General features: G+C 42.1%; 2 protein-coding genes across 2 annotated transcripts; one reads left to right on the forward strand and one right to left on the reverse strand.

Annotated features, from left to right (window-relative positions):
* The first annotated feature begins 226 nt into the window (after positions 1-226).
* inpp5e (inositol polyphosphate-5-phosphatase E) lies at positions 227-6,250 on the forward strand. Its single transcript, XM_014171596.3, has 11 exons — positions 227-457; positions 1,071-1,967; positions 2,540-2,663; positions 2,801-2,898; positions 2,985-3,109; positions 3,318-3,437; positions 3,727-3,834; positions 4,001-4,162; positions 4,327-4,442; positions 4,558-4,694; positions 4,882-6,250. Exons 2-11 carry the CDS (start codon positions 1,126-1,128, stop codon positions 5,012-5,014), a joined length of 1,965 nt encoding a protein of 654 aa, XP_014027071.1. The 5' UTR covers positions 227-457; positions 1,071-1,125; the 3' UTR covers positions 5,015-6,250.
* A 5,555-nt stretch (positions 6,251-11,805) lies between these two features.
* On the reverse strand, positions 11,806-22,413 carry pmpca (peptidase, mitochondrial processing subunit alpha). The gene is made up of 13 exons (XM_014171595.3): positions 22,227-22,413; positions 19,477-19,679; positions 19,276-19,355; positions 19,027-19,109; positions 14,627-14,721; positions 14,365-14,465; positions 13,899-14,162; positions 13,710-13,802; positions 13,466-13,584; positions 13,279-13,369; positions 13,004-13,066; positions 12,743-12,887; positions 11,806-12,591 (listed from the first exon to the last, which is right to left on the reverse strand). Exons 1-13 carry the CDS (start codon positions 22,271-22,273, stop codon positions 12,422-12,424), a joined length of 1,554 nt encoding a protein of 517 aa, XP_014027070.1. The 5' UTR covers positions 22,274-22,413; the 3' UTR covers positions 11,806-12,421.
* Between the last annotated feature and the right edge of the window lie 1,161 nt (positions 22,414-23,574).

Here is a 23,574-nt window from a genome sequence, read left to right on the forward strand (position 1 = left end):
ACAAATTACAATGTTTTTTTTATGGTGGAATAAAGGCTTCAAGGATTCTAAACAAAAATCACTCCTACATTCAGAATGTTCAAACTAAAACATGTTGAGCTTATCACAAGCTCTCAAAATGCAAGGCTTATACTCACTCTAACCCACTATTGTAACTCCACACCTTGAAACCACCCCAAAATAGCTCACTAAACTAACGGGTATGCCTATGTTAATAGCCGTATTATTACCATAACTACCACTACTGCATTTGTAGTAGGGGGCGCTACAAGTACAATGCAAGCAGCATGTGTTTTCTCGGTAACAAAAACTGTTGTCAAGCGTTACTAAGGAAGTGGAAAGTTTGCTTAGCGTTCGGAGCTAACCAGCTAAGCTAAAGATAGCTAGCTAACTACCTCAATAACGATGTATTCTCACAACCCTGCAATGGACGAAACTTGATTTTGCTTTCCCCCAGGTATCTAACGATAATCATTTGATTAAATGAAGCGTCATGTCTAATGCATTTGTCTTTCCCAGGCTGGCAGGTTCCTAGCTAACTAGCGTTCTGCTGTCATAGATTAGCTAGCACACAGCTAACATTAGTTACGTTTCTCAAGCTAGATTGGACGCATAGTAAGCATTAGCTAGCTATCTCTGCTAGCAGAACCCATAACTAGGAGTATAACATGTTAACGTTGATGTGGCTATCTAGTTAGCTAGCCTTAAAAGTGATCAGCTAACGTTAGCTTAGCTAGCTAGTAAGTTTAGCACCCAGCTAACGTTAGCTAGCTGCCAACAGAGCTGCCACTTTCAGGCAGTAATTTAGCTAGCTAGCAAGCTACCGATAATGAGTCAACCATGTGTGCAGTTTACTAGCTAACGTTAGCTAACTAGTTAGTTAATCAAATTAATCGTGCCTAATGATGTAATACCTATCTTAACGTTATACCTTGTGTGAGATCAGTAACAGGCCAACATATGGAGCTAATGTGAAGTATGAGTTAAGGAATAGAATTGAGCAATCAAACATAATTATACATATTATCAATCAATTCTCAATAATAGTAGCTAAAGTAATTGTTTTCTAGATTATCTCCTTCTAAGCAAATGGAGTCCCCATGCACCTAGAAGGTGCAGCCTGCTATGAGGATGACTGAGAATGGGGAGGACAGCAGCCCCTCTCAGCCCGTTGGTGGAGTTTTACCTGGTGGAGCTCCTGGTGGGAAGGATCCAGGAGGAGTAAGTGGTGACAATAGGCCGGTGAACCCCACTACAGAGGACAACAAAACCACAAAGCTCCTCAACAACACCATGAAATTCCCTCAGGATGTACGAGACCAAAGCAGTCCCTACCAGCCCCGTCCACCCCTGCTGCCAAAGCCCCCTGCACTGTCAAAGGGAGGGAACAGTGGTTTGGTGGAGGAGAATGTGAGAAGCAGGAGACTGAAGAACAGCCAGGAGAGTCTGACCGACCCAGCTGAGACCGGTTCCTCCACAGAATCTCTTAAGGAGGACTCAACAGTTACAGGCGTGTTTACCTTGAGCGGTGCTGCCACCTTGAGGAACGGACAGGGCTCTGTCGTTGGACCCCAATCGGCTCCATCAGGGTCCTCCATCTTCAGAGCCAGGGGCCAGAGCCTTTCAGAGTACGAGCGGGGGCCCCACGACCACCACAGTGACCCTGCAGAGCAGCGGGTGAGGTCCTCCAAGGTACGCCTCTCTCCCTTACAGCCCTCGGGTCCATTTCCTGCTCTGGAGCAGAGCGTGGCATCCGCATCCTTAAGGACGGCTAATCGGATTGACAGGGATTGCGTGGATTATGGCATTGTGCCGGGGAGAGCTGGGCCGGAGAGGCTGCAACTGCACAGGAACCTGAGCGACAGCCAGCTTCTGGATAACATGGTGTCGGACAACATCTCTGTCAACTCCATGAAGTCCACCTTCAGCGTGTTGAACCCCATCAGACCCAGGGACGTCAGGAACAGGTATTTCCACAATACTCTCATTCAGGATATCCTCTCCAGATTACTGACCAAATACCTACTGCAGGAGCCTTCTCTACCTGTATTGGATCATTGACTCATACTGGTATCAGAGTGCTATTAGAAGTCTTGATGGCTTTGATGCTGTATTAGATTAACACATTCTGGATCTAAATACAGTATATATAGTATCCTTTGAATGTTTGATGCACCTCTAAAATGAAGATAGCCAGGCTTCGGTGATATTCCATTGCATTGATAACGTAATGCACTTCCTGTGATGTGGCACATGACATCCCATGATAAGAATTGATGTGGGCCTTAAGTTAAATATGCCTGTATTCTGCATGAAATACAGACTGGCATTTGAGCTATTATAACCTACTGTGAACAGTCTCACAGTCACCATCAGCTTTGAATCGTAACCAAGAAGACTGTGCTGTAGGCTAAGGCTAATTATTACCATGGCACATCTGCAGTTAGAGCATTAGCATTGATGTGTGCTCTAGCAACACTGGTGTCAGCTACAGTACCTCCCGTTATTAGCCTAAGTGTTAATTTCCTCGTTGTTCCAGGAGTTTTCTGGAGGGCAGTGTGCTGGGTAGGGGTGCCCTGCTGGGGGCTGAGGAGCTGGACCGCTACTTCCCAGAGAGGAGAGTTGGCATCTACATAGCCACATGGAACATGCAGGGAGAAAAGGTGGGGCCGCTCCTACTGTTTAACATTAGGCCTAGAGCCTGAACGTATGTTTCTACACATTCTACACTCACTCTTTGATAACGTGTGTCCTGGTATTCTGTTATGTAGGAAAATCACCGCTTCCGTATCCTTTTCAGGGACTTCCAAACAACCTAGACGATCTGTTGCTCCCGACGGACTCTGAATTTGCTCAAGACTTTTACATCATCGGAGTCCAGGAGGGATGTCCAGACCGGTATGAGATGACTGTGTATGAGTGCATAAAAAAATGATATAAATGAAGTCTTCAGTACTCTTTGCTGATGTGTGTCTGTGTCACAGAAGGGAATGGGAGATCCGTCTTCAGGAGACTCTGGGGCCGTACTACGTCATGCTCTACGCAGCCTCCCATGGGGTTCTCTACCTAACTGTGTTTGTCAGAAGGGACCTCATTTGGTTCTGCTCAGGTCTGTCCCAAATGGCTCCCGACATTTTCAGAGGAAAATGAATCGGTCCTTTACATCAACAAATCTCAGAATGTTGTCTCTTATTGAAATGTTGTAACAGAGGCAACGTTATAAGGTGATCTTTGGCTACCTACTGCATATTTTATGTGTACAGTACATTATGTGATTTGGTCCCTCTGTACCCTGTAATTATCGGATCTCCTAACAGAAGTGGAGCATGCCACGGTCACAACACGCATCATGTCTCAGATCAAAACCAAAGGAGCTGTGGGGATCGGCTTCACCTTCTTTGGCACTTCCTTCCTCTTCATCACCTCCCATTTTACCTGTGAGTGACACGTCTGTTGTTCAGGGACTGATGTCAATACATGACGAGAATGTAAACAGGAAATGGAAAGCCTTTGGATACAGTCTCACTACTAACTAGGGGTGTATTCATTATGCTGATGTTTAGTCTGTTGCAAAAAGTTTTTATTGGACAAATTCTGGTAGGTCCCCCCCAGTTTCATTCTGTTTGCTCTGTTTACTTCTGTTTGTTTTTTAAAATATAAACGGTTTCCATTGCAAGACGTAATGAATACACCCTAGGTAATTTAATACATGTCCTTGTTTTCTAGCTGGAGATTCCAAAGTGTACGAGAGGATTCTGGACTACAACAAAATCATTGAAGCACTTGCTCTTCCTAATGGTCTTCCAGACACCAACCCTTACCGCTCCACATCCTGTAAGTACTCCTAAAGGCAAATAGTTGTTCATTGCAGTACTGCTGTTACATCTAGAAGAGCATGCTTATTGTGTGATGAGAAATGATGGTATTTCCTTCATGCAACAAGTACTGAATAAAAACACCAGTGTAAATGTACTGATCATTTCTGTTTCATATCTTTCAGCGGATGTGACAACACGGTTTGATGAGGTTTTCTGGTTTGGGGACTTTAACTTCCGTCTGAGTAAAGATCGTGTGGGGGTAGAGGCCATTCTAAACCAGAACCCAGGTGTGGACATGGGCCCTCTGCTCCACCATGACCAACTCTCCAAGGAAATGAAGGATGGTATGTCTACATGGAACAAAACAATATTAACACGAAGAACCAGACAGGTTTAGGCAAATATGACATGTATTAGATTGTGAAAGATATCTCAAAATGTATTGTTACCTCGCTCACTGTGACAGATATTTCAAAATATAATACAAATGTATTATGCTCTGTTCTAGGTTCCATCTTTAAAGGCTTCCAGGAAGCACCAATTCAGTTCCTCCCCACCTACAAATATGATGTCGGCTGTGACATGTACGACACCACCTCCAAGCAGAGAACTCCCTCATACACAGTATGTGTCAGCATCAGTGCCATTCATTCAAGCAAGCCTCTTCTTTTTTTTATGATGGTTTGTTTTAAACACACAAAATAACATTTATATTTTACTGTTCCTCTGTGTGCTATAGGACAGAATACTGTTCAGGAACAGGCAGGTGGATGACATCAAAGTGATAAAGTACACCAGCTGTTCAACGATAAAGACGTCAGACCACCGGCCTGTCATTGCCATGTTCCAGGTCAAACTGCGTCCCGGGAGAGACAAGTAAGTCCCACCCCTTCCTCTCAGTTGTTGCAGCAGCAAGCTTTTTTACAGCTCTCATGTACACTGTAGTACAATTAGTAGTAGTAATAGGTGTCCAAAAGTGCAGTCAATGAAAATCTGAGTTTATCTAGAACAGTTTGTTAATCCTGACTTTTATTTGTTGTTCTCTGTCTGGTGTGTTTCCCAGTATTCCTCTGGGAGCAGGCCAGTTTGACAGGAGTCTGTACCTGGAGGGCATCAGGAGGAGGATCACCAGAGAGCTGAAGAAGAGAGAAGCCATGAAGAACCAGGGCAGCAGCACCATCTGCTCAATCTCCTGAACCTGGACCGGACTTGACTGGACCGGTCCTCCCTCCAGAATCATTCTGACCCAGTCGGGAGGGACAAAAGGGAACCAGTCTTTTGTTGCCACTTCCAGCCCAGTCTGTGTGTGGGTCATGGAAGTCACAGAAACTGATCTGTGAGCACCCCCTACTGAGAGCTGTTGGAACTGTCACTCATGGTTTATGGGGGGCTGAGGTTGTAGCTGTGGGGCTGTTCTTGAGGGCAGGGACCTTGAATTAATGACAGATACCAGCCTGCAGACTCAGCAGTTAACTGGTCTATTTATACAGCCCTTCCACAAACAAGACTGAGCTGAGGAACGTGCCATTGAAGATGACCTTTTAGTCAGTCAGTCACATCTCCATCTGTGCGCTGGCTGGCTGAAGCGAATGCTTTATGTAAACTGTACTTTAAACATTTTTTTCTAATTGTTTTATTTTGTAAATTTATTTAACAAGCCAGGTTGATATGGGCTATGTAATGTCACCTTTTTTTACTTGGTGTAACAGTATTCAAAGGCCTTGTAAATGCATTTTCATCAAACAGCTCTTACAGATGTTTAATAGTGTACATCACTTTCAGTTGATATACCAAAGCTCAATTCACTCCAAAACTTTAGTTTTTTGTGGATTTACTCAAAGAAAAAACAAACCCATGTGATTTCACAGAAATTGACTTGTTATTCGTATCAACTTTATAGGAAATGTCAGTTCCTTTGGTGTTGCTTGATGCAAATGCATTCCCTGCAAGTACGGTACTTATTGAAATATCTTAATACATGGTCTTTTCTGGCATTGTATAATACCAGATGTATGAATAATATCTTTCAAACATTTAACTTATTTACATATTGTATAATATCTCACATAATGGACACAGAATCATCTTTTGCAATGGTGATGTTGATCGCGTTGGAGGGATTTGTTAGACCGTACTCTGGTTCATTGCCTTAATGTCATCTGTCTTGACTAAATGAAATACACTGTCATGTAACTTTTTCAAAAATTACTTTACGTACTGTATTGTGCTAACGAAGGGAAGATAATTCATTTTGTTCTTGCATGAAGATCAATGATTCTGGTGTAATGGCGAATCATGAGTTGTCATTACACGCTCATGGCAAGTGCCTGTGATCTTGTTTGTGATTTCCTCAGGACTCCATATATGTGCATCTTTTATAACACATGCTTTGTGATGTAACATCACATAAAAAATGTTTGTTATATTTGTTATTGGTTTGTTTTATTTAAAAAATGTAGCTTTTGTCATCTGAAACAACACCTCTTTGCTGATCCTCAACACAGGGGCCCCACAAGGGTGCGCGCTCAGCCCCCTCCTGTACTCCCTGTTGACCCATGACTGCGTGGCCAAGCATGCCTCCAACTCAATCATCAAGTTTGCAGACGACACAACAGTAGTAGGCTTGATTACTAACAATGATGAGACAGCCTACAGCGAGGAGGTGAGGGCTCTGGGAGTGTGGTGCCAGGAAAATAACCTCTCACTCAACGTCAACAAAACTAAGGAGATGATTGTGGACTTCAGGAAACAGCAGAGGGAGCACCCCCCTATCCAGATCGATGGGACCGCAGTGGAGAAGGTGGAAAGCTTCAAGTTTCTCGGCGTACACATCACTGACAAACTGAAATGGTCCACCCACACAGACAGTGTGGTGAAGCACTGCCAACAACGGCAAAGCTCTCCAGAGGGTGGTGCGGTCTGCCCAACGCATTACCGGTGGCAAACTTCCTGCCCTCCTGGACACCTACAGCACCCGATGCCATAGGATGGCCAAAAAGATCATCAAGGACATCAACCACCCGAGCCACTGCCTGTTCACCACGCTATCATCCAGAATGCGAGGTCAATACAGGTGCATCAAAGCTGGGACCGAGAGACTGAAAAACAGCTTCTATCTCAAGGCCATCAGACTGTTAAACAGCCACCACTAGCACATCAGAGGCGGCTGCCTATAGACATAGATTAGGAATCACTGGCCACTTTAAGGAAATGAAACACTAGCCACTTTAATAATGTCTCCGTATCTTGCATTACTCATCTCATATGTGTAAACTGTACTCTACACTATTTTACGGTATCTTAGTCACTTTAATTGTTTGTAAATATTGCATCACCCATCTCATATGTACAGTTGAAGTCGGAAGTTTAGATACACTTAGGTTGGAGTCATTAAAACTCGTTTTTCAACCACTCCACAAATTTCTTGTTAACCTGTCTGGGCTAGGGGGCAGTATTTTCACAGCCGGATGAAAAACGTACCCAATTTAAACAGGTTACTACTCTGGCCCAGAAACTAGAATATGCATATTATTAGTAGATTTGGATAGAAAACACTCTGAAGTTTCTAAAACTGTTTGAATGGTGTCTGTGAGTATAACAGAACTCATATGGCAGGCAAAAACCTGAGAAAAATCTAAGCAGGAAGTGGAAAGTCTGAGAATTGTAGTTCTTCTTTTGATTCTCTATCGAAGCTACAGTGTCTGTGGGGGACGTTGCACTTCCTAAGGCTTCCATTGGCTGTCTAAAGCGAACTATTCTTTTGGCATGTTGGTTAGGACATCTACTTTGTGCATGACACAAGTAATTTTTCCAACAATTGTTTACAGACTATTTCACTTAAAATTCACTGTAGCACAATTCCAGTAGGTTAGAAGTTTACATAGACTAAGTTGACTGTGCCTTTAAACAGCTTGGAAAATTCCAGAAAATGATGTCATGGCTTTAGAAGCTTCTGATAGGCTAATTGACATAATTTGAGTCAATTGGAGGTGTACCTTCAAACTCAGTGCCTCTTTGCTTGACATCATGGGAAAATCAAAAGAAATCAGCCAAGACCTCAGAAAAAACATTATAGACCACAAGTCTGGTTCATCTTTGGGAGCAATTTCCAAATGCCTGAATGTACCACGTTCATCTGTACAAACAATAGTACGCAAGTCTAAACACCATGGGACCACGCAGCCGTCATACCACTCAGGAAGGAGACGCGTTCTGTCTCCTAGAGATGAATGTACTTTGGTGCGAAAAGTGCAAATCAATCCCAGAACAACAACAAAGGACCTTGTGAAGATGCTGGAGGAAACACGTACAAAAGAATCTATATCCACAGTAAAACGAGTCCTATATCGACACAACCTGAAAGGCCACTCAGCAAGGAAGAAGCCACCGATCCAAAATAGCCATAAAAAAGCCAGCCTACAGTTTGCAACTGCACATTGGAAAACAAAGACCATACTTTTTGGAGAAATGTCCTCTGGTCTGATGAAACAAAAATAGAACTGTTTGGGCATAATGAACATCGTAATGTTTGGAGGAAAAAGGGGGAGGCTTGCAAGCCGAAGAACACCATCCCAAACGTTAAGCACGGGGTGGCAGCATCATGTTGTGGGGGTGCTTTGCTGCAGGAGGGACTGGTGCACTTCACAAAATAGATGGCATCATGACGAAAGAACATTGTGTAGATATATTGAAGCAACATCTTAAGACATCTGTCAGGAAGTTAAAGCTTGGTCGCAAATGGCTCTTCCAAATGGACAATGACCCCAAGCATACTTCCAAAGTTGTGGCAAAATGGCTTAAGGACAACAAAGTCAAGGTATTGTAGTGGCCATCACAAGACCCTGACCTCAATCCCATAGAAAATTTGTGGGCAGAACTGAAAAAGCGTGTGTGAGCAAGGAGGCCTACAAACCTGACTCAATTACACCAGCTCTGTCAGGAGGAATGGGCCAAAATTCACCCAACTTATTGTGGGAAGCTTGTGGAAGGCTACCTGAAATGTTTGACCCAAGTTTAACAATTTAAAGGCAATGCTACCAAATACTAATTGAGTGTATGTAAACTTCTGACTCACTGGGAATGTGATGAAAGAAATAAAAGTTGAAATAAATTCTCTACTATTATTCTGACATTTCACATTCTTAAAATAAAGTGGTGATCCTAACTGACCTAAGACAGGGAATTAAATGTCAGGGATTGTGAAAAACTGAGTTTAAATGTATTTGGCTAAGGTGTATGTAAATTTACGACTTCAACTGTGTATACTGTACTAGAGGTCGACCGATTATGAAGTTTCAACGCCGATACCGATTATTGGAGGACCCAAAAAAAGCCGCTGCCGATTAATCGGACGATTTTTTAAAAACACTTTTTATTTTTTTATTTGTAATTATGACATTTACAGCAATACTGAATGAACGCTTTTATTTTTACTTAATATAATACGTCAATAAAATCAATTTAGCCTCAAATAAATAATGAAACATGTTCAATTTGGTATAAATAATGCAAAAACAAAGTGTTGGAGAAGAAAGTAAAAGTGCATAATGTGCCATGTAAAAAAGCTAACGTTTAAGTTCCTTGCTCAGAACATGAGAACATATGAAAGCTGGTGGTTCCTTTTAACATGAGTCTTCAATATTCCCATTAAGAAGTTTTAGGTTGTAGTTATTATAGGAATTTATAGGACTATTTCTCTATATACGATTTGTATTTCATATACCTTTGACTATTGGATGTTCTTATAGGCAGTATTGCCAGTGTAACAGTATAGCTTCCGTCCCTCCCTGGGCTCGAACCAGGAACACATCGACAATAGCCACCCTCGAAGCATCGTTAACCATTGCTCCACAAAAGCCGCGCCCTTGCAGAGCAAGGGGAACAACTACTTCAAGGTCTCAGAGCGAGTGACGTCACCGATTGAAACGCTATTAGCGCGCACCCCGCTAACTAGCTCCCATTTCACATCGGTTACACCAGCCTAATCTCGGGAGTTGATAGACTTGAAGTCATAAACAGCTCCATGCTTGAAGCACAGCGAAGAGCTGCTGGCAAACGCACAAAGTGCTGTTTGAATGAATGCTTACGAGCCTGCTGCTGCCTACCACCGCTCAGTCAGACTGCTCTATCAAATCTTAGACTTAATTATATCATAATAACACACACAAATACGAGCCTTAGGTCATTAATATGGTCAAATCCGGAAACTATCATTTCGAAAACAAAACGTTTATTCTTTCAGTGAAATACGGAACTGTTCCTTATTTTATCTAACGGGTGGCATCCATAAGTCTAAATATTCCTGTTACATTGCACGACCTTCAATGTTATGTCATAATTACGTAAAATTCTGGCAAATTAGTTCGCAATGAGCCATGCGGCCCAAACTGCTGCATATACCTTGACTCTGCGTGCAATGAACGCAAGAAAAGTGACACAATTTCCCTAATTTAATATTGCCTGCTAACCTGGATTTCTTTTAACTAAATATGCAGGTTTAAAAAAATATATTTCTGTGTATTGATTTTAAGAAAGGCATTGATGATTATGGTTAGGTACATTCGTGCAACGATTGTGCTTTTTTCACAAATGCGCTTTTGTTAAATCATCCCTTGTTTGGCGAAGTTGCAACAAGCCAGGCGGCCCAAACTGCTGCATATACCCTGACTCTGTTGCAAACGCAAGAGAAGTGACACAATTTCCCTAGTTAAAAGATTCATGTTAGCAGGCAATATTTACTAAATATGTAGGTTTAAAAATATATACTTGTGTATTGATTTTAAGAAAGGCGTTGATGTTTATGGTTAGGTACACATTGGTGCAACGACGGTGCTTTTTACGCGAATGCACTTGTTAAATCACCCGTTTGGCGAAGTAGGCTATGATTCAATGATAAATTAACAGGCACCGCATCGATTATATGCAATGCAAGACAAGCTAGATAAACTAGTAATATCATCAACCATGTGTAGTTAACTAGTGATTATGTTAAGATTGTTTTTTTATAAGATACTCCTTGCTGCACTCTCATAACAGGTAGTCAGCCTGCCACGCAGTCTCATCGTGGAGTGCAATGTAATCGGCCATGATCAGTGTACAAAAATGCCGATTAACGATTGTTATGAAAACTTGAAATTGGCCCTAATTAATCGGTCGACCTCTATACTGTACTCTATACTATGCCACTGTATCTTAGTCCAATGCCACTCGGACATACGCATATATATGTTCTTAATTCATTCCTTACTTAGAATTACGTGTATATGTTGTGAAACTGGTAGATATTACTTCACTGTTGGAGCTAGAAACACAAGCATTTCGCTCCACCCACAATAACATCTGCTAAACACGTGTATGTGACCAATAACATTGAAGTGGACATTGAATATCCCTCAAAGACAGTTTCAACTTCAGAACTTAAATCATTGGCAGTCCAAACATAAGACAAATATTTTATGGCAATATTAACATTTATTTACCAGAAACAAATTGGGCTGAATATAGATACACATATGGGTCTTCACATTCAATAGGTTCACTTTCTCTCGAGGACCCAGAGAAATCTTGGTTTGAAATAAAATAGTGGCAGTATTCTGATATGAAGTGTCTCGATGAAACACAAATAGTGAAAAAGCTGTGGATACATTATTACAATTTAGCAATATAGTTTTGCAACAGAGAAACAAATGTTAAGATTTTCTGTCACCTGAGAGGATATCAGCACACACATACAGTACTACTTACATACAGAGGTCAAAACTGTGTTGGAATGGGTTGAATGAAAGAATGGAGCGCAGGCAGAACACTGAGAATACTAAAACTAACTACACAACACAGTATCTTATTTCAGTCTGGTTAAGTGGAGATCAATGTGTATCTATCTACAAGAAACAACAGTCGCATGATTGGTGACACCAATCCAAGCATTGCCCAATGTTATTTTATTATCGCATTATCTCCTGTGCGGTAGAGGTGACCAACTCAGCTATGTGTGTGAGAAGGGACATTGACAGAAGTGCTAGCAGTTAGTCAGAAGTGTCTCTTACAGATTTCAGTCACCCTCTGTTGAAGATGACAAGGCCTTAGGTGAGACTTCAGCCTGTGAAATCGAAGTGTAACATTGAAGGAAGTACCTGTATCAACTGTGAAAACAGTGTAGTAGGACATTGCAAGGCCTGTTTGCTATCCTAAAGGCTAGAGAACAGAATCACAACCCCTTCTGAGATTAAGGTCATTTGTAGGTCACCCTGCAGATCAAGCAATGCAGCACTCGAGCCATATTCACCCACACTCATTCAAACATACTTGGAATTAAACGGGATGGCATGCCAAGCGTCCCAGCCAACATGGGTCTGGTAAGATACTGAACAACAGGAAATTAAACTTCCTCTGGCAATAAAATGTAACTCTCCGAATACACAGGGAGGGGTATTTCCTGACTGAATAAAATGTAGTTAAAATCACCACTCTCTCAGCACTTTTCTTTTGCAGTTGAGATCCAAACATTAGTCCTCTCCCAGAGCTTAGCACAGCTCCATTGCCAGACCACTAGTGTAGGCCAGTGTCCAGTATATACAGTGATGCCTGGGTAAACACGAGGGGGTTTATCGGAAGAGGCGGTACATGCGAGGCAGGTGTCCGTCCTTGCTGGACAGGGCAGCTTGGATGTGCTCATAGGAGGGCATCTCTGTCAGGTCTCCTAGGGCTGCTACTGCTGGCTTGCTGCACAGCATCTTTGTTGTGACCCGCTTGATGTCACTCGCTGTAACGTTACCTGGAAAGAGTGAAAAGACAGCATACAGAAGTACTGATTTGTCACGACAGTTATGATTAGCCTACTCCATGAAGATTTTTTTGACAAATGTTTCATTCTGGGCTTGGTGATATCAATATCCACTATTATGATCGAGGGCACTAGTACTCACTGATGAGGTCACACAGCTCGTGTGGCAGCTTCCTCTTCCCTGTGGCTAGAACCTGTCGGCCAACATCCTCAAAGATAACCGGCCGCGACTCCAGGTTCATCATCAGCATGGACTTGAGCTGCGTTTTCGCTCTCTCCAACTCCATCTGAGTACGGAAAGAGAGATGCAAAGTTTTGAAGTCCCAAGAAAGAGTTTAAAGTCCAGAAAGCTTTGTCGCTTTTGTGACATAATTTCCCCTCGCAGGCTAATGGCAAGCCTTACCTCTCCTGCTGTCCCAGCCATCTGAATGAACTCTCTGGTTAAAATCTCCACCATTTCCCGAACCTTGATAAAGCAAGATGTTGTAATCAACAACTTTGGAATGGCAGCAGCACTTTCACAACTTCAGAGAACACGCATACAAAGTAAAATATTGTTTTTATTTTGAACTGTTCTCCTGATGTTATTCTCTAAGCATATGGCAGCTTTGTATTAGCCCTTCATCTACAGTGTAAAGTCCTGCCTTTGCATGCCTCTCCCAAATCCCCTCTCCCTACCTGTCTAGGGTCTGCACTGGCATGGATACACAGCAGGCCAGTGTCCTCATAACTGTGATGGTATGAGGTGGCATTGTACATCCAATGATGCCTGTAGAAGAAAAAAAAAAAATCAATAAACAGAATCCACAAAATAATACAATATTAAGTACTTTAATTACAATTGTGAATGTTGCATCATGCTTACCTGTTGAGCACATTCAGGTAAAGTCTAGTGAACATGCCTTTCCCTGGACCCCCCGCTGAGAAGGACCCACCTCCACCCATCATCATATTGAGGACGGCAAAAGGGATAAAGTCATCCTCCTGTAACACAAAACATGCATATATTATAAATAGAACATCCAGCTACAGGATAGCATAGAGCCTGCAACAGTTCAACCAAGTGGGCAGGAGATCCTCCACACCAACCGATCAAAGTGGGCACCCACCAGGAAGGAGCAGCTCTCCAGGCCAATCATGATATGTGTGAGCTCAGGGATGGGGGTGGGGCCAAGGCTCACATCTGACATGTCCTTATCCATCTGAGAGGATCAAAAACAAAGGTTTACATTCTGATTTAGTAAAGAAAATATTTTAAAAAGAAAAGGGAAAAAGCAAGCAAAGGGAAAAATACTTACCCTTACGATTCCACCAGTATACTGTGCCACAGACAAGTCGACATTGGTAGGCGTACTGGCACCCCATACTGGCTTTACATTTAGCAGATATTTCCTGGCACAGGCCACCAGTTGTTCATGTTCGATGCCCACTCCAGCTAGCACCATACGCTCTGGGCAGTAGTAGCTCTGCAGGTACATGTGTAGCAGCTTCTTGTCGATCTTCTCCACGCTCTCTACTGGGCAGAAGCGAGGCAACCCAACGGTGTTCCCCCGATACGCTGCCTTGTTCACAGAGTAAGTGTTGTGAAACATTATGTATCGCCATAGAAATATGTGTCAACAAATGGCGCAATTGATCATCTATGTACACTGCAGAGAGGTGGGCCAAAGTCAATTAGAAACAGTGCAACAATAGATTTCATGCAGCTCAAGAGTGTTGTAATTTTCTGTCACTTAGAGTGGATCAACCAGTCACATGACTCACTGCATGGATCATCTCTGTCAGTAAAGGTTCAGGGTCAGGCCTCATGCTCAGATCCTCCAGCTCAAAGCGCACAGCCATCCTAGTCATCTCAATCTCCTCATCTAGTAACCCAAAGCAGAGCCATCCTTGATGAAAATATACTCCCACAAAAACATTTACCAGTCTGTTACTTTGTAGACAATTCAATTAAGTCAACATTTTCTCTAGTCATTAAGGGAAGCATCATTAAACATGACAGATCTGTTACTCAGTGTTGACTCACCTAGTAGGCGTGGCTGCAATACAGCGTCAGAGAGCAGGCTGACTACCGTGTCCAGTCCCTTCACCTCGGCAGAGACTGCATACATGGTTGTGTCTCTGTGAATAGAACCTTAGGCATCCTACAAACTGACTGAATATCTTCATCCCCTTCCACAAAGCAGGACTGAGATCATTTATACAGTACCTTCAGAAAGTATTCAGGCCCCTTGACTTTTTCCACATTTTGATACGCTACGCCCTTAATTTTAAAATGTATTAAATATGAATTTCTTTATCAGCAATCTACACACAATTCCCCATAATGACAAAGTGAAAACAGGTCCAGACATTTTTGCAAATTTATTACAAATAAAAAACAGAAATACCTTATTTAAATAAGTATTCAGACCCTTTGCTATGAGAAGCGAAATTGAGCTCAGGTGCATTCTGTTTTCATTGATCACCCTTGAGATGCTTCTAAAACTTGGAGTCCACCTGTGGTAAATTCAATTGATTGGACATGATTTGGAAAGGCACACACCTGTCTATATAAGGTCTCACAGTTGACAGTGCAAGTCAGAGCAAAAACCCAGCTATGAGGTCGAAGGAATTGTCTGTAGAGCTCCGACAAAGGATTGTGCCAATGAACAGATCTGGGGAAAGATACCAAAACAATTCTGCAGCATTGAAGGTCCCTCATTCTTAAATGGAAGAAGTTTGGAACCACCAAGACTCTTCCTAGAGCTGGCCACCTGGCCAAACTGAGCAATCGGGGGAGAAGGGCCTTGATCAGGGAGGTGACCAAGAACCCGATGGTCACTCTGACAGAGCTTCAGAGTTCATCTGTGAAGATGGGAGAACCTCCCAGAAGGACTACCATCTCTGCAGCACTCCACAAATCAGGCCTTTATGGTAGAGTGGCCAGCCACTCTTTAGTAAAAGGCACACGACAGCCCACTTGGAGTTTGCCAAAAGGCACCTAAAGGACTCTTAAGAGCATGAGAAACAAGATTCTCTGGTCTGATGAAACCAAGATTGAACTCTTTGGCCTGAATGTCAAGCGTCACGTCTGGAGGAAACCTGGCACCATCCCTACGGTGAAGCACGGTGGTGACAGTATCATGCTTTGGGGATGTTTTTCAGTGGCAGGGACTGGGAGACAAGTCAGGATGGAGGCAAAGACGAACGGAGCAAAGTACAGAGATCCTTGATGAAAATCTGCTTCAGAGCGCTCAGGACCTCAGACTGGCACGAAGGTTCACCTTCCAACAAGACAAATCTGAGCACACAGACAAGACAAAGCAAGAGTGGCTTCAGGACAAGTCTCAATGTCCTCGAGTGGCCCAGCCAGAGACCGGACTTGAACCCGATCGAACATCTCTGGAGAGACCTGAAAATAGCTGCGCAGCAACGCTCCTCATCCAACCTGATAGAGCTTGAGAGAATCTGATGAGAGGAATGGTAGAAACTCCCCAAATACAGGTGTGCCAAGCTCATAGCATCATACCCAAGAAGACTCGAGGCTGTAATCGCTGCCTCAAAGTACCGAATAAAAGGTCTGAATATTTATGTCAATGTGATCGTTTTTTTTATTTTCAATACTTTTGCTATAAAAATGTTTTGCTTTGTCATGATGGGTAGTGTGTGTAGATTGAGGGATTTTTTTGTTTATACGTTACAGCCTTATTCTAAAATGTAACAAAATGCGGAAAAAGTAAAGGGGTCTGAATACTTTCCGAATGCACTGTATATGCCAACTACATACTGTATCTACAACATCAAAATGGATAAAGAGTACCATGACTCTACACTAGGGTTGTACATTTTGGGGAATATTCAGATGCGGAAACTTTCCGTGGGTATTAACAGGAATATGGAAATTCATGGAAATGAATATTAATACCATTTAAATGTAGATGTTTTTTGCATTGGATATATTTACCAAATCATATGGAGACAGAAAGATAAACCTTATAGACAATTGCAAATTATTAAATCCTTCCAATAGAAATAAATAAAACAATTTAGTTACGAATTGAACTTTAAATGAGTTGACTCTTCACATGGGATGACTTCAATGAACAACAAAAGGGATTTGGAGGATGGAGGCAACAGGGGAAAGAGCCACAGATCCAAAGTCCCTTCCATCAGGTGGCTGATGAGATATGTTAGCACGACTGCCATATTGCATCTCCATCCCAAAGCCCTTGCTTGGAAGTGTACTTCGCCAGACTGCCAAGAACCTTGGCCTCATCCAGGCCAAGGTGGTGAGACTGGGTAGTGATGACACCATAAGCCTTGTTGATCTCTGCACCAGACAGGATGCTCTTGCCAGCATACTTGGGGTCCAACATGTACGCTGCAGCGTATATTGGCTTCAGGCAGAAGTCTTCACGCTTTTTGATGTATTTCAGAACTGCAGTTTCCTCTGCTTGGAGCAACAGTGAAGTGGGCAGGGCAGTATAGATTTCTTCTCTTACATCTGCTAGCAGAGTGAACATTAGACAGGATGGCATTGTCTCCCTCAATCCGTGCAATGGCTACTGCTATAGGTTTCAGGAGTTTCAGGCTGCTTACCACTCTCTCCCAAAATACATCATCCAGGAGGATCCTCTTGATGGGGCTGTCCATATCAGCAGACTGTGATATGGCCATTTCTTGGAGACTCCTTCCCCTCCAGGAGACTGTCAAACATGATGACAACACCACCCCAACGGGTGTTGCTGGGCAGCTTCAATGTGATGCTCTTATTCTTCTCACTTTGCTTGGTGAGGTAGATTGCTGCTATAACTTGATGACCCTTCACATACCTAACCATTTCCTTGGCTCTCTTGTAGTGTATCCATTGTTTTCAATGCCATGATGTCCTTGAGGAGCAGATTCGATGCATGAGCAGCACAGCCAATGGGTGTGATGTGAGGGTAGGACTCCTCCACTTTAGACCAAGCAGCCGTCATGTTCGCAGCATTGTCTGTCACCAGTGCAAATACCGTCGGTGGTCCAAGGTCATTGATGACTGCCTTCAGCTCATCTGCAATGTAGAGACCGGTGTGTCTGTTGTCCCTTGTGTCTGTGCTCTTGTAGAATACTGGTTGAGGTGTGGAGATGTAGTTAATTATTCCTTGCCCACGAACATTCGACCACCCATCAGAGATGATTGCAATACATTCTGCATTCTCTATGATTTGCTTGACCTTCACTTGAACTCTGCATCCAGCAAATGAGTAGATAAAGCATGTCTGGTTGGAGGGTGTATGCTGGGCGAAGAACATTCAGAAATCTCTTCCAATACACATTGCATGTGAGCATCAGAGATGAACCAGTTGCATACACAGCTCGAGCAAGATATTCATCAACATTTCTCTGACTACGTTCCTCCATTGAGTCAAAAAAAACTTCTGATTCCAGGAGGACCATGAGCTGTTGCTATCGATAAGGTGTCTGATTCATCATTTTCACATTGAATAGAAGTAGAGGGACCTTTGTCAGAGGTTGTTTGTTGTGAGCACTGAGGGAACTTTATGCACTTGGCCAGATGATTCTGCATCTTTGTTGCATTCTTCACATATGATTTGGCACAGTATTTGCAAATGTACACAGCTTTTCCCCCTACATTAGCTGCAGTGAAATGTCTCCACACATCAGATGGTGCCTGTGGCATTTTCCTGTAAAGATTAGGGAAAAAATAGTGTAAAAAAATAAATAATAATACAATTCCATGTACAGATAAATAGTCAAGCAGTTAGATTAAACAACTGCTTTGTAAGATAAATGTTTTAAAATGAAACATATGGAAACAGGTGAATTAACACTCAGTTTGCAGGCTCAAGCAAGCTAAAACCCACATGGTAGCAAAAACTAACTAGCAGAAATGTTTAACAAGTTAGAAATGATTTAAACACACTTTGCTGTAGGCTACTATTGACTAGTTAACAAAACAGCATGTACGTCATATAAAATATATTCACCCCACCCAGTATTGTAATCAAAACTTACCAGAAAGCATGTAGTCCTTGGCTCAGACAGTGTAGTAGGGTGGGCTCAATAGGATCTCATTAGTGTGCAAGATCTTGAGAATCAGCTGTACATGTGATGGAAGAATGCACTGTGCATGCAGAGGGTTGCAATTCCATTGAATTGGGGAGTTTAACCAAAATATGCCACAAGACCTAGTATTGCCTTGTGTATCCCACAAAAATAGTTCACTGTTATAAGCTAACCTTTTGATGATTTTAAGTAAAATTTCCCAAATTCTCAGGCTTAACTTCCCATGGAAAATGTACAAGAAGGTTTCCAACCCTTAGCAACCCTACTCTGCACTAGACCTTTCCATCAGTCAGAGAGAAAACATACTGTGCCTGGACATTAAAGCCGAATAAATTATTCATACCTGGACATTAAAGCCAAATAAATTATTCATACCTGGATGTTTGGCAGTCACAGATCCCTCCATGTTTTTCGAGTGTGAGAAGAATTTCATCTTTACTGCCATACTGGGCTGTGGACTGAAGATGCAGAAGGTGTTGTCATCATTTGCCATGAACAAAAACATAGCAATCAATTTGCTTATGCTACAAAATGACAACATAGTGAGAGGAAAAAAACGGTGGAACATATTTTGTACAAGGTGTTTGTTGACTAGCAAGACGTCTCAAAACAGGTGACACTTACAGAAAAGGCAAGTTTCTCCAAAAAGTGTGCAACTCCACTGGGGTATTTTGTCTCATGTCTAGAGCCTGAATTTACTAAAACTGGAAGGAGAGAGAAATCAAATCAATATTCAGTCATACTTTATTGATTATGCGGCAAGAGACGGTCTGAAATAGAATGATAAAGAAAGATCAGCTCAATTCAAAATCTGTAGCAACTTACTTCCAACTGTGCAGAACTGACCAAACTTGTTTTGAGATGCTACTTTAAGGCCATTTTCCAAAGTAGTGATTTTAGTCTCGCATTGTTCATGGCTGTCCACTGCTGCAAACACTGGTTTGGGGATCCCTGGTAACGGTGCAGAGAGTGAGATATTGGGATATCCACTGCCACTGCTGCACTTTCTATACGCTGCAATTCCAAACCTGTAAATGCAAAAATGTAGGTTACTTTATGGATTGCTGCAAACAACAACAGCATGTCTTGACAGGTGAACTGAACTCTCACAAATGAGTACCAGATTCACCTACCCACATGATACAGCTAGCACCAGATGCTAACCACTGATGATGCCAAAGTGTGCTTGTCCAGAAATCCAAGTTGCCAGTGTCAGTGTACGCTAACGTTTGGGACGTTGAACATTCAGGCTACTGCTCAGACTATGGAGGCTTTAGTCTAGAGCAGGGTTTCCCAATATCTTTGGTTTGGTACTGTTGATTTAGTCATACGCGCCTGTCCATCGCAGGACTTAGAACGCAGTTGATCATTTTCAAACTCAATGGCAAGGAAAAAAATCGAGGTGCTTTATTTATAATAGCAGCACCCACCCGTAGCACACGCTCCAGCAGGTATATTTCTGTGGTCACCCCCAAAGCCAATTCCTCCTTTGGCCGCCTTTCCTTCCAGTTCTCTGCTGCCAATGACTGGAACGAATTGCAAGAATCACTGAAGATGGAGACTCATATCTCCCTCATTAACATTAAGCATCAGCTGTCAGAGCAGCTCACAGATCATTGCACCTGTACACAGCCCATCTGTAAATAGCCCATCCAACTACCTCATCCCCATATTGTTATTTTTTTTGTTGCTCCTTTGCACCCCAGTATTTCGACTTGTACATTCATCTTCAGCACATCTATCACTCCAATGTTAATTGCTAAATTGTAATTACTTCGCCATTACGGCCCATTTATTGCCTTACCTCCCTAATCTTACCTCATTTGCACACACTGTATATAGATTTTTTCTATTGTGTCTTGACTGTACGTTTGTTTATTCCATGTGTAACTATGTTGTTTGTGTCACACTGCTTTGCTTTATCTTGGCCAGGTCGCAGTTGTAAATAAGAACTTGTTCTCAACTGGCCTATCTGGTTAAATAAAGGTGAAATAAAAAAAATAAAAGTCGCTGGCCACAAACACATTCACGGATTTGACAGTCATGCCATCACTCCCGCCGTAACTGGATCCTGGACTTCAACACATCTACCATGCTGACCCTCAACGCAGGGGCCACTCAGGGGTGCGTGCTTAGTCCCCTGCTGTACTCCCTGTTCACCCATGACTGCGTACGACTCCAACACCATCATTAAGTTTGCTGACCACACAACAGCCTGATCACCGAACACGATGAGACAGCCTATAGGGAGGAGGTGAGAGACCTGGCAGTGTTGTGCCAACAACCAATTTGACAGAACTTGAAGAATTGTTTTAAGAATAAATGTTGCACAACCCAGGTGTGGAAAGCTCTTAGAGACTTACACAGAAAGACTCACAGCTGTAATCACTGACAAAGGTGATTCTAACATGTATCGCCTCAGGGGGTTGAATATTTATCTAATCAATATATAATGTTTTATTTTTCATAAATTCTTTGCAAATGTTTGAATTTTTATTCCACTTTGACATTAAGAGTACTTTGTAAAATGTGAATACTTTCTGAAGGCACCGTATCTACCTTAAATACCTCGTACCCCTGCACACCGACTCGGTACTGGTACCTGTATAGCCAGGTTATCATTACTCATTGTGCAATTATGTGTTATTCCTTTTCTAATGTTTCTCCAATTTCTTTCTCTGCATTGTTGGTAATTGCCCGTAAGTAAGCATGTCACTGTTAGTTGTTGTTTACGAAGCATTTGACGAATAACATTTGATTTGATCAAATGAAAGCCAACCCATCACCATGTAGAACCACCAGTGAGGTGATGATTTGCTTAAATTATCCTGTCAAAATGTTGCTTGAACTTTTTCCTATTGTCCATCTACTGTAAGTATTGTGGCACAAGGAGATGAAATGATAAATGTCTACTGAACTTTTTTATTTTGCATACGCTGTTATTCAGAACGACTTACAGGAGCAATTAAGGTTAAGTGCCTTGGTCAAGGCCATAGACAGATTTCTCACCTAGTCGGCTCGAGAATAGAGCAAGCAAGTTAATTGGTCTGGTACACAGTTTTGCGGGCGTTATAGCGGCTGCAGCGAAATTGTTATATTACTAGTTAGCGTCTAACAATGCAGTAAAATGTCAACAAATACAACAATCTAAATCATTTTCAACTTGTGTTTTAGGAATATAAATTATAATTAACATTATTTTTCTACCGGATTCTACTTAATCGCGTAAAAACTACTGAATGAGCCCAAAATGTGCTTTGATTGGATTCTAAACAGCTTCTACCCCGCCCAAGCCATAAGACTACTGAACATCTAATTAAATGGCTACCCAGACTACGTTACTGTCAATAATGCTATTCGGTTTAAGACGACTAGACACAAAAATATCTAGCTTTCCACAACATTGTTTTGTTTGACTTTGATTGTCCTTAGCTCCACGACGAGCAACGTTACTAGCTTGTTTGCATGCTAGGCTATACTTGGCCAGCTAGCTGACCACGAAAAGGTACATACATATTTCAGTAAAGTCAGTGCAACTACAGATGCAACTGTTTTAAAATGGACGTGAACATTACCTCTGAACACGGCCCCAAGTTCTGCACCTCGACATGTGCGTTGCCATATTGAATTATCTGAGACCACTAATTCACCCGGATGATACTGCAAAACACTTCCTCTTTCGAATATTGCCTAGCAACGTCAAACCAATTTCCAACCAGAGAAACGTTTGAGGAGATGGGAAACTCCATTGCAATCGTGTTACGTACCATTGTGTACGTTGCCCATGCTACGTCATGGGTCGCGCGGTTCATTCTGGGCAATTCTGGCACAAGGAGAGCTCTCCTTCAAGGAGTGAATGGGAGTCAATTTGGCGCTAGTTCTAAACCCCAACATTAGCATCAATTTCGTCAATAACAAGTACAACATTACAAATATTTTCCAAAAATTGAGATCATTAACTTGCTTTCTGTAATATTGTACAGCTTTGGAATTGTGACATTACGTACTTTCGAGGAAAATACGCACGTTTGTCGACTAATGTGCCACGTAAAAAAAAACTGGGAACTCGGAAATCTCCGACTTCCGAGCGTTCAAACAACTGGCAGCATGACCGCGATTGGTCAACAGTCTGCTGGGTGTGGCGTTATGGACCCTTTTCCAGTAAACGACACACTGACGTAATGCAAAGATGCGCGAGACTCTTGGCGGCAGTAATACATCATCTCCATCTCTGCCCATTCAACAGTCTACATTTACTTTTTTATTACTTCTAAACAAAATCACTTTTTTTTGGTTTGTCATTTGCTTACAATTTTTTGAATCTTGCTCGAACAGTCACTTGCTTGAACAGTCACTATATTTGGTTGTGATCTTTGCAAAATAACTACTTTGGATGCAGCCGTTGTTAACTAGAATGCTAACGCTCATTGACATAGGCTTTAGCAAAAGCTAACCAAAGAGCCATTTTACTGGGTGAAGTGTTTTTTAAGTATAATGCAGTTCACTTGTGATGATGACACTCATTATATTAAGCAGGACATTCATAATCTAAAAGTAATGTGAAATTCAGTCATATGCAACATGTAAATAGAGGATTCTTTTGATGGCGTACTATAAGAACTCCCCTTTGTTCTGCCACCAACTTGCGAGCATCACACTCATGCGGCAATGCTTGTACACAGAAAGGGGTCTATATATTTCTCCTTTTTGCCAATCGGATTCCCATCTCCTTTATCTAATATCTCTGGTCCAACCTTTGTGGTTGTCACTAGTTACCACACACACAAAGTCATAAACCCCGCCTATTTCTACAATTTCTCTTCTTAAAATCTGATTTTAAACCCAACTCTAAACTTAATCCTAACCTTAACCCCACTGCTAATCTTGTGCAAATATATAGCCACATACTTTGTAACTACTGAC

The sequence above is a fragment of the Salmo salar genome, chromosome 24 (genome assembly GCF_965601325.2).
Source record: "Salmo salar chromosome 24, fSalSal1, whole genome shotgun sequence".
In the NCBI taxonomy this organism is placed as follows: domain Eukaryota; kingdom Metazoa; phylum Chordata; class Actinopteri; order Salmoniformes; family Salmonidae; genus Salmo; species Salmo salar.